Source organism: Echinops telfairi, unplaced genomic scaffold (genome assembly GCF_000313985.2).
Source record: "Echinops telfairi isolate 266 unplaced genomic scaffold, ASM31398v2 ScPeMD7_3533;HRSCAF=4204_0, whole genome shotgun sequence".
NCBI classification, from domain to species: domain Eukaryota; kingdom Metazoa; phylum Chordata; class Mammalia; order Afrosoricida; family Tenrecidae; genus Echinops; species Echinops telfairi.
Window position 1 is genome coordinate 104,521,947 of NW_022107431.1, and position 15,570 is coordinate 104,537,516.

The window sequence follows — 15,570 nt, forward strand, 5'->3', positions numbered from 1 at the left end:
CCCACTGAAATGAACTGAACCCTACTGTGAAGCTGCCTGCACCCTTGGACGGAGGGCTGCGGTACTTGGATGGGAGAGGAAGCAGAGATTTGGCTGCCCAGGATTGTGGAAGTGGGGGTTATTGGACCTTGGGGGAAAACCCCGGCTTACTCCTTCCAGTGGAAAGAGTAAACAGTTATGAAGGTTGGTGAAGGGGAAAATAGTATTCTACGAGAGAGAGAAGGGAAATCAAAGGTGGGAAGAAGGAAAACAGGACAAGTGATTGGGGGAGTTTGATAAGTAGCTTCAATTGTTCAATACAAAATTGATAATCTGAAATGTAAACCTCCACCTAACTCACAATTAAAAAATTGCTAAAAACATGGAAAACTTTCACTAATTTAGAACCCCCCTTGTACCCTTTTTCTTCAAAAACATTAACAGTAGCTACACACATGGAATAAATCTGTCTTGGAAGTTGTATAGGCCACAAGTTTCTTAGAAGTGAGACTCCATCTCACATTATCATCAGGAGGGACCAGCCTCTAGGGAAGAGCATCATGCTTGACAAAGTAGAGGGCCAACGGAAAAGAGGAAGACCTTCAACATGAAGGATTGATGTGACAGAAACAATGGGCCGGAACCTAATGGCCTGGGTCGTGTTTTATTGTAGACAGAATCATGTGAGTCAGAATGAGCCCAAGGGCCCTAACAACACAGCCCTTCTTTTTTCAGGTGTTTTTTAGGCACTGTTTTTACAAAGTGGCTTTAACTAGTGTGTATGTCTACCAGCAATGGACTCACTGAAGAACACAGTCACTTTCAACTTTGTTTACCCCATATACAAGTTTTTCAGCACATTTTTAAAGCACTATTTGTGGTAAAATTAGGTGCCTCGGCTGATATTCAGTATATAGGTATCTTAATTTCCCTAATATTAAAAAAAACAAACCCCAAAATATAACCTTTTTAAAAATAAAACATAACTTCTTATTGTGAATTGGGTGAAGATTTACAAAGCAAAACTTTCCATTTAATGATTCATATATACTTTGCTTCAAGTTGTTGATTGCTATCTCCAGAATGTAACCACCCGTCCCAAGTCTATGCTGTCTCCCGTTTCTATTTATCCTTCTTTTCTAATGCTTCCCCATCGTCTGAACTTTGTCCTTAGGCATATGGTGCCCCTTTACTCTCTAAGGCTCATTTTTTCAAAAGAATGCATACCACCCTAGCATTATTGTCCGCTTTCTATTGTTCAACTGACTGAAAGTTGAGCCTTCTAATTTTGGTTTCCTCATAGAGCAACGCATATTGAGTAACTTTATGTTTACTCTCTGGAACTGGCTAACACAGTGGTTCTATATGAGAATAATTTGTACTCCAAGGGATATTGAGCACTGTCTGGAGCCATGGTGGCACTGTAGAATAAGCTTTTGGTTAGGCTGCTAACCAAAAGGTCAGGGGTTGGTTCAAACCCATCAGCTGCTTTGAGGAGAAACTAGAGGCCATCTGCTTCTGTAAGATTTAAAGTCTGGGAATTCTGGGATGACCTCGGGGGAAGGAGCTACTGGGTTTGCTACGAGTCAGAATTGCCTGAATGGTCATTACAATTGTGAAAGTACTATTGGCATCTAATGGATAAAGGCTAAGGATATTGCTAAACATCCCAGAATATATAGAGAGCAGTCCCTAACCACAAAGAATGGCCCACCCAGAATGGCAATAGTGCTAAAGTTGAGAAACTCTGGGCTAAAGATTGTGCTTTCTTAAATGGAGGTATTATAAAAATGACTAAAATTCTCTTAATTTTGACTCATTTACTTTCAACGTGCCTGTCCCTAAAATGTGAGCTCACAATGACTCTTCCTCACACTTTCAGGAACAAAATATAAAGGTATTTACAAACCAAAAGTGATACATGTTATTAGATACCTCTGCAATCTGCTAGGAAAAAAAAAAATTATGCCACAGTAGCATAATAGATTCCTTTAATCATACTATATCTGCCAGAACTCAGCAACTGTTAAAGAAAATCTAAGTGTATGCTTTTAGGAAGATCTTAAAATAAGAATCTTTTGTTTTTGAAATTCCAGCATTGAGTAATTTCTATTGGCTATGTTTGAGCTCTCAGTATGGCAAGCAAGAGCACCCATGCATGACTCCTCTTATTGATCTAGTACTATAACCTTGATTACTTCAACACTGGCATCAGTAATCTATATACTAAGGGAGCACCCAAAAAACCCAGGAATTTTTTCTTCAAAGCTATGTGTTTAAATTTTTTTTTTTATGCCAAAAACCCTATCACCTTCAAAGTACTATCCATCACAATTAATATATTTGTCAGATTTGTGATTCCACTCTTGCAAACATTTTTTAAACTCATGTGTTTGGATGGCTGACAGCACCTCCCTCATTTTTTTCTTCACCTCTTCTATGTCATCAAATCGCTGTCCTGTCATGTATTCGCTGTATTCTTGGACACAAAAAGAAGTCTCATGGAGCGAGGTCACATGAGTAAGGTGCATGCGGCAGGAGAGGCATGCTGTTTTTTGCCAAAAACTGGCACACTGAGATGACTGCATGAGCAGGTGCATTGTCCTGGTGTCAAAACCACCTCTTGTGCCACAAATCAGGTTTTTTTTTTTTGTCGCACACTGTTATGCAATCTTTTCAGAACCTCTCAATAGAAAGCTTGATTAACACTCTGACCTGGTGGAACAAACTCCAAATGCACTATGTTTGGGAAGTTGAGGGACGTCAGAATGAGGTTTGTCATCAGTTGACATTTCACTTTTTTAAAAAGTAAGAGAACCACTTGTACACTTGAGTATTTCCCATTGTGCTGTCCTTGATAGGCTGTGTTCAACATCACAACAGTTTCTGCAGCATTTTTTTCCGAGCAGGAAATAAATTTTGCAGTCGCACACTGTTCTCTTGAATCAAACATCACAAAAAACCAGGTTCGAGCAAAACAGCTTTTACGAAAAAATTCACTGTGACCATAGAGAACCTTCTCAGATGATGCCACAGGTGCACTAACTGAGCTAGTTGCTCGATGCTCGCCTAGCAGGAAAGATGCATACTGCAAAAGCTCCGCCCAGCAGAGCTTTTTGTGTGTGTGTATCCCCCTCATATAACATACATTTTTATCAACCATGTTCCTTTAGTTTCTTCCCTTTAATAATAATGTTGAGATGCTAGCATGACATAATTATAGTGTGCAAATTACTCATATCCTATCAGCGGTTTGTAGTTTGCTACAGGTTTTTTTGGTCCAGATGGTGTATAAATTAATGAACATTTATCATTGTGATATCTTAATAAAAGATGTTTCTAGCCATTTATCAGATTTACTGTGCTCACACATAAAAATGAAATGGCAATCTCATATGGTAACTATATAATTTCTATAAAAATATAGTATTTCTAAAAAGTATCTCTCAATTGTTTTAGAAATTATAAAATTGTTTTAAAATGTTTGCTTCACTTTGAAATAATGAGTACCTAATAATGAAATGTTGCATGGAAAAATGGCTGCTTCAAAAGGAGGACCCACAGAAGCCCTGTCTAAATCAAAAATAGATGATTAAAGGCTGAACTTTGTTTTATAAATGTTAATTTCGTTTTCCACACAAATAGGAAATAGAACATTCAGAAGAACCAGAGGTAATAACTAAATCTGGGGACCTAAGACTTTGTAACTTCAGCAGACTACAATATAAAAGAAAAATCAATGTCCTTTGATTGTTTTACAACACATGTGAACAACATGCTGGTTATTGATTTGTTCCTCAAAAGTGTCCATTAAAAGTGTTCTATTCCTTTACACACTTTCCGATTTTATTTACTTATGGTTCTGATATGAGCCTACAGATCTCTATTTTGTGAATAAAATACTTAAGTACATAAACAGGTGAAACAATTAGGTATAAATTAACTATCAGCTGTCAGATTTCACTAGATGCCCAAAAACCCAAAACAGAAACCCAAAACAAAAATCCTACATAAATTTGTTCCAATTTTACTATCAATTGAGGGATATTTGTTGATATATAAAACCTCAATTAGAAATAGCTGCTTTAGTTCTTGCAAATATACCCAAATGATTTAGCATAACATAATTTGAATCATTACACAACGATACATAAACTTTATGACCAAAGGCATAAAGCTTCCTATATTTCACATTCCTCACCTATAAAATAGGGCAATAATATTCTTACCTCATAGAATTAAATGATTCAATACATATCACATACTAAAATACTTTTTTATTTATTTTTTACTAAAATACTTTAAAAAGCTTCAAAAAGTTCTTGGAAAAATGGAATTAAAGATAATGGTATGTTCCACAAATGCTTTGAAGGTGCATTGTAGTATCCAGCACATGGAAAAGGTGTATTTATTATTATTTTTCTATATTTTTGCATTAACTTAAATCTATTAGCTAATGTATATTCCTAATACTCCTTCAGATTTTATAATATGGATACTTATTCAAGTAAGGTGTACACTAATAAATGAATACTTGGGCACAGGGAGAAATCTTAAAACAGAAAAATAATTTTCAGAGGTCAGTATTAGTTAGGTATACTGAAATCTAGACCAGGCAATTCTTGAAAATCTCCTAAAACAGATAAACATTGCTAATGTGAAAGCCAATTTCGATTGGTGTTTATAACAGCATTAGTTAGCAAGTGAAGGCGGCTCTCTTTATCTGAGCCATTAAAACAAACTAAGATTTATAGAATTTTGTTTGATACAGAATACCGATTGCATTATATCCTTTAGTCCTTATAATCTTATGAGGAGATACTATAATTCTCATTTTAAAAACTAAAACCTATTTAGATTAAGTAACTTGGTTCAAGGCCATATTCCAGTTACAATTAATATCTACCTGTGACTTCAAAATTTGACTCTTACCTAGTATTGCACTAGGTAATTGTTTCAATCAGAAGGAAGAGACGAGCCTTGCTATCTATGCGTAAGACAGAAATAAATGGGGGGAAAAAAGAAAGCAAAAGTGTTAACTAATCCATTAAGAAAACAAAAACCAAACAAACATAGGTCCAAAAATCTATTCATACCTAAACACGTTGCTATCGAGTTGGCTGCTACTCACAGGAACCCTATATGACAGAGAACCATTGGAGAGCAGTCTTGAAACTCAATCTTTATGGGAGCTGAAAGCCTTGTGTTTCTTTTGCACAGCAGCTGGTGGGTTAGAACTTGCAGCCAGCAGCCCCATGTAATCCATTATGCAGCAAGGGATCCTTTTGCCCATACAAAATTAATAATAAGAATCCCTAGTAGTACAATGGATTAAGCTTTAGGCTGCTAACCACAAGATTGGAAATTCACACTTGCCAGTTGCTCTGCGAGAGAAAAACGAGGCTGTTTGTTTCCACAAAGTCTTGGAAATCCTATATACGTAGTTGGATTTCACATAATGGCCCACCTACCCCCACATTGCCATGGAGTTAATTCTGACTCACAGTGACCCCATAGGAGAAGAGTAGAATTGTCCCTTTGGGTTTTCAAGACTGGTGGAAATCTTTACAGAAGCAAAAAGCCTTATCTTTGTCCAGTGGAGTAGCTAGTGGGTTTGAACTGCTGACCCATGCTTAGCAACTCAGTCTGTAATCCATTGCAATGGGTATTAATACTTACAGACTTAAACATGAAAACACCTCCTCAGAAGAAGGAAGCAGGATGCTAGGCTCATCTTTCTAGTCTTACCCTGGAAGCTCTACAGAAATCTGCTCAGGATCACAGCAACAAGCAAGCTCCACTGACAGATGGGTGCTGGTTACTTATGAGGTGTACTGGCCAAGAACTGACCCTCAGTCTCTTACATGACAGGAGAATTCTACCACTAAGCTATCTATGGTCCTTATTATTACTTCTAGGAGTATAACTGCCACTGCTATTTAATATGGGAGGAACTGGAGTTACTTTATATAGTAAAGAACTGCAAAGAAAGAATGTGTAGGTATGCTGGTGTCATTGATCAAGTTGATCGACCCATCGCAACCAAATACACAACAGAAAGAAACACTGCCCTGTCCTGCACCATCCTTACGACTGTTCCCATGCTGGAGCGCAGTGTGGCAGCCACGGTGTCAATCCATCTCCTTGAGGGCCTTCCTCCTTTTCACTGCCCCTCGACTTTACCAAACATGATATAAAAAACAAGAGACGGGTCCCAAGGCAGGGGGTGGGGAGAACATGCTTCAATCAAATATGCATCTTTCACTGCACTTCAAGGAAAGCATAGGCATACAGATGTTTGCAAAGTAGAAAGAAAAGACATAGAAAGTTCTAGTTTGATCACCTTAGTTTCACACATAATGCAGAAAACAACTATATTTGTAGGTATCAGAGGCATATTTAAGTTTAAGGTACAGAGGTTAAAATTTTTTTAAATCTCCCCAGTGAATTGGGTAGGAAGTTGATTAGAGGTAACTAGATAGGGCCTCCATAGATCTGCATGTTTCTGGGATCGTTTAATATACACACAACATAGGTTAGCCAGATGTGCATAATGGAAGAGCATGAAGTAATAACATAGGAAAGATGAAAGTGATCATTCATGCAGTCTGAATTAGATCAGACAGGAAGTGAAACTATGAAGTAGAGGCAGAATTAAGAAAATTGAGTAGAGATTTTAAATAAGTTTTAAAATTAAATGAGATTCAGAGAGTGAAAGAGAAATGACAGGGCACCATAGTCAGAGTGGGATATTGCCTGTATGCACGGGTTCAAAGTGGAGAAGAATGGGAAGTGACTGGAGTTGAGAAAGGGGCTACAAAGCTATAATGCTTGATGAATCATTCAAAAGGGGGACTCACTATCACAAAACGATGCCAAGATCTGGGGAAGGACGATTAAGTCAAGAACTAGAGAGGAGGATCTTTTCCCGAACAAAGTCACGTAATAAATATTTTTAAATGAAAAAGCCTTTGTGTTAAGAGTTTTCATTGAACAGGTGAGCAGCAATTAGGAGACTGTTAAGTTAACAATTAACAGGTATTATCTTTTAATTAAAAACAAAACAAAACCAATTAACAGGTACTATACACTTAGATGGTCCAAGCCTCAAAGTAAACAGTTTTACAAGACAATGGAGAAGCGGTGCTCGTAACTGGAAGCAGAAAGCAGGAGGTCAGTTTCTCTTACTCCAGATATTACTCGGTAATAAACTGAGTTCCTACAGCAGGGGTTGGCAATTTTGGGGCCAGGTATCTGACCTGGTGTATCTTTTTGCAAATATAGTTGTACTGAAACAGTCAAATGCATTTGTTGCTATATTGTACATAGTTTCTTTTATGCTATCAAGGCATTGTTACATAATTGTGACAGAGACTGTGTGACCATAAAGCAAAACATGCTTATTATATGGACCTCCGGAGAAAAACGTTATTACCTTCTGCTTTACAGTTAGAAGTGGGGATAGCATTCGTTGTAGAAGACAGAGATGAGTACAGACTGTCCACATCACAATGGAGAATTCAATGGACAGAATATCCTGGAAGGACATTAGTGTGAAGATGAGTTGGGGGGAGATGGCACAAAGGAACATTTTCCATGAGCAGCTGGAGAGCAGGGGCATTTAAGAAAGCCTGACAGGAAGGAAGATCAAGGGAGCTGGTTTCAAGATTCCTATTCCTACCTTGTTGATAGGATGTATCAAAACAAACCAAGAGAATGAGTGTTCCCAGAGGCCAGGGTAGCACTTACTGTTTGTGCTTCAGTCAGGCTTTAACAAGAATACTGCATCTTCACAAAGCTCAGCAACAGAGGAAACAGAGATAAAAACAGAGATGGAGGTGGCAAAAGAGCAGCTATGGACTTAACACTGTAAAATCTTGGGTCACTCTCGTATGTGCAAGATGGAGTATGTATTTAATCATCAGTGACTAAGAGATGAGTCACAAGAACTATCCAGTAATACAAATTTAATAATCAGTTACTAAGAGATGAGTAACAAGAATCATCCAGTAGTAAAAATTTGAAGTGAAAAATACATACATTAATAGTGTAGTTACTAACATTTTGCAGAAATGCTTGACAACCTTAGGAAAAAGCTATGGCAGTTTGCACAGAGGGCTGAGGACTGGCATGAAGGCAGTAAGGACAGAGGGTCAGGATAGGCTGAGGGTTAAACAATAGAGGCTAATTTATAACTGGCACTGAGAAAAAAATGCTACAATTTTAGGATATGTCAAAGAAACGAAACAGCTCATTAAAGATGAGTCCAATAATGCGAGAAACAAAACAAAACAAACCTAAAGCCTACTCTTTCAATTACATAATCTTAACAATGAAACTATCACTTCACCATTTCAGAAAAAAGTTTAACAGCATATTTTTCAAACCATTATTATATACTTGCCTGATTTCTGACTGAGCTTATATAAGAAAGTTTGGCGAGGGTCTGAATGATCTCGACATGTCAGTTGCAAAAGAGAACCTGACTTTTTCCACTTCTGCATAAACCAGAGTCCTAGAAAATTATACATGATCTGTGAATATAATTGCAAGTGTAAAACAAATACCAATATGATTAATTTTTAATTAATGTCATAATTCACTTCAAAATAACATCTCTCAAATTAGCATTGTTGACCAAAGAAAAATGTATTTGCAAATTATTTCCATTTTCTGATGTCAAATATAAATGTACATACGCACACATACACACAGATTAAGTAGGTTAAAACACAGATTAAGTAGGTTAATAGTTGCTAATGGAAGGCTTTCTTTTTCTAACTCATTCAGTAATGACATAGATAATGGCATATGAAAAACCAATCTGAGAAAATTGTGCCTTTAGATATATTCATACAAATTGTAAAGAAGCAGAGGGGGAAAAATCTTTAAATAAGTCTATATGAATTTTTTGTCTATAGATAATTACAGTTAAGTTATAGTAGACTAATTGTATTAGGATTGCCTCTTCAACTGATAAATGAATATAATTTAAGCTTCATACTTAATTCTCTTTCGTTATATAACAAGTTACTCCAATTTAAACGCTTTTGCCCCTTAAGGAACCTAAATGAAATCTTAATTGTTTGGTGCTGTGGAATTGGTGGGATTTTCATTTTCAGGTTCACCACTCCTAAGATTGTAGAGAGAAGCAGGAGACAAAGTAAGCAAGGAAACAAACAAAAATAACAACTAGAACTCAAGTAAGTAAAGCTGACCGTTATAAGCATCTATAGGAAACAAATTTAGTGCAGAGAGAATTTAAAGTACTGTATCCTATTCATATTAGGTAATGTTTTTGTAACATTTATGAATTTCATTTTTTTTCATGCCCTCTTTGTGAAATGGTAAAAACCTAAAACTAGCGGTATTTTGATTAACACCAATTTGAAATGAGGCACAAAGAAAAGGGTCTGGTTGATTTGTCAATAAATGGCAGTAGGAAAGATAATGGAAAGAGTAGTTTCAGGACTCATCGAAAAGAAAGAGAATAAAGTCTAATTTATCTTCACAGTGAGACCAACTGACCCACCTATAAACCATTAAAAGAAAAATCACACAAAAAACACCAAACAAAAATGAAAGAAAGTGATAGATATTTCAAAATAAGTATCCTACCTTCCATTTAAATTTTAGAATTTACTCCTCCATTTCCCCTTTATTATTAATATAACTAAAATCTAAGTTAAACTTTATAGAAAATATTTTACAATTTCATAACATTTTATTGAGGGTTCTTACAGCTCTTATAACAATAACATATATCAATTGCATCAGCACATTTGAACATATGTTGCCATCATTATTTTCTAGACATTAATTTTCTATTGAGCCCTTTGGTGTCAGTTCCTCTCCTCCCCCACCAACACTTTCGTGGCCCTATAAATGACCAATCATTATTATTTTCAACTCTCATAACTCCCGCTGTCTCCCTTCCCCCCCAGTTTCTGTTGTTAGTCCCCCTGTGGGGTGGGGGTGGCGGGAGCCATCATGTGTCCATCATCAGCATAGGTTTCCCTTTCCTCCCCATCTTCCCCCTGCACTCCTGGTATTGCTAATCCCATTCCTATTGTTTTAATCTTTGTTCAATAATGAAATTCTGAGTAGCCTAATTATATGAAAAACTGTACTAAAAACATGGAGGCAGCATAATTAAAAAAACAAAAATTCTCAAGTGTGACATTTTACAAATATCACCTTAATAGGTTATTTCAATAAATATTTTACTTCATATGCAAGAGAAAACATAAAAACAGATACACAGCTATATCTGTTTCATGAAATTTTCATGAAATGGCAAATATGTGACAAGTTGGTGCCAAAATGCACAACAAAAAATAAGTAAAACAATTTATATTTGACAGTTTCCTTGATGCTATTATGCTCTATACTTTATACAGAAAAATAAAACTTTACCTGTGTTAACAAGGGCACTGCTATTGTAGAGTGTACCAAGGTGAGGTCCAGAAAGAGACAGAAAGGTATGAAGTTTATGAAGGTAATATTTAAATCTTGGCCTTGTAAGCACTGAACGGATTATTAAATTTCCCAATGAATGTCCAATAAAGCTTTGAGAAAAAAAGAAAAAGATGACATTTTCTACTACAGCATTACTATCACCATTACTACACGGGTAAAATTCAAGAAATTGAGAATTTTTACTATGTCCTCAAGTTATAGTTTGATATTTTGAAGTAATATATTTTGAACAAAAAACAACGACAATGAATAGAAAATCCCATTATGGATTTTTAAAAGTTTATAGAAATAAGAAATTACAAATCAGAAACATTTATATTTTGAAATGCTTAAAAATGTTTAAAAAGTAATATGTTGAACGGATCAAATACACTTCCTTAGCATACTCAAATTTTTTGCTTGTTAAATCATGAATTCACAGAAAAAAATGAAATTAATCTAAAAGATGACAAGTGAAACTATACTCATTTCTTTTATTCTGTGGTCTACATTTCAAAGTAGAAGAGTTAATCAAGGAACAATCCTTTTCAAACATGGGTAAGATGTATGCATTTCCTGCTATTTAAGTCTAAGATTATATAAAAAGATGCTATTTAAAAAGTACTTTGAGTTCACCTTTGAAACCTAGGTGGTATAAATCGTTAACACACTCAGCTACTACCCGAAATATTGGAAGTTTGAGACCACTGAAGACATCTCATAAAAAAGGCCTTGTGATCTACTTCTGAGAAGGCAGCATTGGAAACGCCGTGGAACATTTACCCTTGGTGGTTTTGAACTGCCAATTTGGTGGTTACAGTCCAGCAGGTAATAAATCCACTATGCCACAGGCTCCTTTCACATTCATTTAAATAAAAAAAGCCTACAATAGCTGGTATAAGAATCCTTGGGGACAATCAGAGGCCTTCAAAGCTGTCATAAATGTTGGCTTACAGAAATATTTAATGAGATAAACTCCCTCCCAACTTGAAGTTTCTAAAACTGTGGAATGGAAGTTATGATGCTAGTTTATAGTTCACAATCAACCATTGCCAAGCCTTTAGTAAATGGGTTATAGCTGACAACTATAAAGGGGAATATATTTGTGGATAAGTAAAAAAAATAAAATGTTCTTTTTCTCATCACTGTAGAAAATTCAGTAAACACAAAATATTTTAAAACATTGATTTTCATAATTGAAAAGATTAGAACAAGAAAATATCCCCCCTCCTCACCCTTAAAAAAAAACAACCCAAAACAAAAAGCCCAGATAATTTCAACTCCCCTTATATTTTGATAGAAATGTATTCATTAAAAATGACTTCAAATAGGTCTACTTTTTCTTTTCTCATTTCCTAGTCTATACTTCAAACTGGAGACAGAAAAAACAAAAATCAAACCCAAATAAACCTATAGCAAGAGAGCCCGTTTCTTTCTCGTAATTTAGTTGGAATATGAATGTAATCTGTTTACTCAACCCCTTTTGGGGCAGTCCTGACTTTTTCTTTAATTTCTAAATTAAACCGAGTACAAGAGGCAAAATGTTTCCTCTTTTCGATCTCTAGCCACAAGATCGAATTAAGCAATCAAGCATCTTGCTCATGGAAAACAGATTCAGAAATGGCAGTCGTGACATTTTGCAAGTATTTTTGCTGTTTCTTCTATTAACATGCATGCTTTCTTTGTAACAGCCTTAATAAAGTATAATTCATATTACACATAAATTGTGTCCCCCAATACATGTGTTTGCATTTTAATCCCTATACCTACAGACATATTTGGAGGTAGGATTTCTTTAGTTACGTTAATCAGGCATATCAGAATAGAGTGCATAATGAACAGAATTACTTAAAAAGAGCAGATGAAATGGAGAAGCAAGCACCATGGGAAGACGGATGCCAGGTAAATGCTAGAGGCTCTAGAAGCAGACGCGGACAAGGAGCTTCCCCTAGACTTGACGGAGAAGGAGCTTCCCCTAGCGTCTGTGCCCAGAATTCAGATTTCTAGTTTTCCTATATGTGAGAAATGTCCATTTTTAAAAGCTATCCCCTTGTGGTAGTCCTGTTATAGCAGAACTAGAAAACAAAACCATTCTACTATCTACCTATTAAAGTGTACAATTAAATTGCTTTTAGTATATTCACAGAGATATATAATCATTTCCACATTTAACTTAAGAATATTTTTTATCGTTTTCAAAAGAAACCCTATAGCCTTCCCAATACCCCTCACTGTGAGGCAAACATTAACCTACTTTCAGTCTACAAATTCCCATAATCTGGATACTAAGCATTTAACACATCATAAATATGTGGGCTTTCTCTATAATCTTTTGTTTTCCTCCCAAATGGTTTTGAGTGTGTTTGTTCCTATTTACAATGGTGGCAACCAAGCTATCACAAATGCAGTTTCTGTAATTCATAGATATATAAACTGTATACCGTTACAGAAATTACCTTATTTTTGAGACTGTTAGACTATATATCTGAATGTATTGTATTATTTCATCCAGAAGGCGATCAGTCATGCTATCAAAATCAGCAAAAGTATCATTCTAAAAAATAAAAAACATATATTATGTACTAAAATATGACAGTTATCTAAATATTGTTACTTGTAATCTTTTTGTATTAGAATATGTTCAGTCTTAGAGAACTTACTGGATCTAATATTCATTATAATTAGCAAAAAGAGTGAGTTTTGGGGGGAAAATATTTAATACCTTTACAAACATTTGCTTCATTTAATCAATTGTTTAATCATTTTGCCCTTTACAAGAAATAAACATAAGTCTTTATGATGTTTTAGTTAATGAATTAATTGCATAAAAATGTGAAATCCCAAAAATTCTTGAGAAAATCATAACTCAAAATACAAATCATATAAATTTATTTTCATTATATATTTATGTCAAATACCATCGAAATAAAAAGTACTTTTTCTACTACAGGTATTTGGTAGCAAGCACATTATTTAAATGAAACTGGTACAAAAATGCTCGCTAACACTATCATGTTTACCTGATTTCTTTCAGACATCAGAAAATCAATTCTTCCCCCAGGCAGTCCAAGTTTAATGTAAGTTTTTACTAATCGAAGATCTGCACTGTTACCTGAAAAAAGAAAAATTCTATGTAAAGGATGGGACAAGGTGCAAGGCATAGAAAGCGTCACCACTTACTTTCAGAGCTGTAGATCAGTTTATGGCTAACGCCAGTTGTAAACAGACTGCATTCTGAAATAAAAAATCCTCTACTTTTCTAAGACACAAATGATTTCCATTAGCAATGTCTCGCAATAACTTGTTTCTTAGGTGATGTTGATCACACTGATGCTCACTAATGGGGTATTCGTGTAACTGTATGGACATTAGCCTTATGACAGCTGGCTGTCATAGCTGTGAACCATTGCTAAGTGCACTTTACCAGCAGCTCGAGGTGCGGATATAACAAACCTTGAATGCATTTTAGATTTAGATTTAATCTGGTCACCTTTCCTCTGGTGATACTAATTCAGTAAAGAAAAATCCAGTTAAATAACCTAAAAAAGCTTGTTAGCTGAAAATGTGTTAATACAAGCTATTTATAATACATCTATCACATAATAATTAAAAAATAAGTTGAGTAGATTTTTAGTAATTTCTTTGATTTAGTCTACAACCTCAAGCCAAACTCATTGTCACTGAGGTGATTCTGATTCGTAGTGACACTACAGGACAGAAGAGAACTGCCCTTTTAGGTCTGTAAATCTTTAGGGGAGCAGAAGACCTCATTTTTTACCTCATCAGAGCAGTTGGTGGATTTGAACTGCCCACCAACACGTCATCCATTACACTATTAGGGCTCCAAAAACAACCCTACCGGTCAAATAAAAATCTACGCTCACTGCCATTGAGTCAACACTGGCTTATATCCCTCAAGGACAGGGCAGAACTGCCCTGCCCCCCCTCACACCCACCCACCCCCAACCCCCACCCCCCGTGAGTGAGTTTCCTCTGAGACTGCTTACAGGAATAGCAGGGACTATAAAAAGGTCATGAATTCTACTGCAGATTCCTTTATTCCTGACATCTAGTCTTTTTCTATTATGTATAAATTTCATACTAGGGAATGAGCCCTAGTCCTATTTAGGGTTTCAAGTTTCTTACTTGATTTTCTGATAGTGTTTTTGTTAACAAATTAACCTTTGCATTCATTCTGTAGTTTAAGCTTTATCTGTTATAGTAATTTGTTAATATCTTGATTCTATCTAGCATTTTACTAAGAATATTTTTATCTGTCTATTATATTTTGGCATACTGATATGATACCCTTCATCAAATTTGATAATATCTTTAAGTTAACTTCCAGGAATAATATGGGCTGTATTCTATTTTTTTCCCCTTGTGACTGAAACAATTTTTATAGCCTACGAATAATCTACTTCTTGGAAATGACAAAGAATAATTTGTCATATTACAATGCACCAAGCAGTCTTTCTTAAGGATCATTCTTTGAAAATGTGATGATTTGGGAATGATGGTAGTATTAAGGGTATTATATGTCCTAATTTTAAAAAGTCAATTTCCAATTTCATGATAAATTACTAATACAGATAGAGTATTCTTATGATCTTCTGTCAATCTGTTGTTATAAAATCATGTATTATAGGAAATAATTGCTAGACTAGAGATATCTATCGTATCCTAGCAGATTTCTAATCGTAAGTCTTTTAAAAAGAATCAGTTGAGTAGTGAAAATACTGGGAACAACACTATACCATTAAAGCCTAGTATTTATCGTTTCAGAACCCTGGTAGTACAGTAGTTTACCACTTGGTTGGCAACTGAGAAAGGTCAGCAGTTCAAATCCACCAGCCGTTTTGTAGGACAAACATGTGGCAATCTACTTGTCTAACTTTGGAAACTCTATGAGGCAGCTCAGTTCTATTCTATTATATCGAATTGCAGGAGCTGGAAGCGCCTTGACAGCAATTGGCATTTATAATTTAATTTAATTTATATGTTAGCACTGGCCAGTGGTTTTTTAATTTTTAAGAATATTAGTTTTTTCGGCCATCTAGCTCAGAAGCAACAAAGCCCACATGGAACAACATATCAGCTTATGTGATCACGAGGTGTCGAAGGGATCACTGA

At 35.4% G+C, this 15,570-nt stretch overlaps 1 protein-coding gene across 1 annotated transcript in view; it reads right to left on the reverse strand.

Moving 5' to 3' along the window:
- Window positions 1-15,570, reverse strand: part of FAM135A (family with sequence similarity 135 member A) — a 119,002-nt gene that overhangs the window by 6,148 nt on the left and 97,284 nt on the right. Inside the window, exons 17-20 of the mRNA XM_045294379.1 lie at window positions 13,458-13,549; window positions 12,894-12,991; window positions 10,396-10,547; window positions 8,384-8,494 (exon numbers count right to left, since the gene is read on the reverse strand). Coding sequence (XP_045150314.1) covers window positions 8,384-8,494; window positions 10,396-10,547; window positions 12,894-12,991; window positions 13,458-13,549 — 453 coding nt within the window. The remainder of the gene's footprint in view (window positions 1-8,383; window positions 8,495-10,395; window positions 10,548-12,893; window positions 12,992-13,457; window positions 13,550-15,570) is intronic.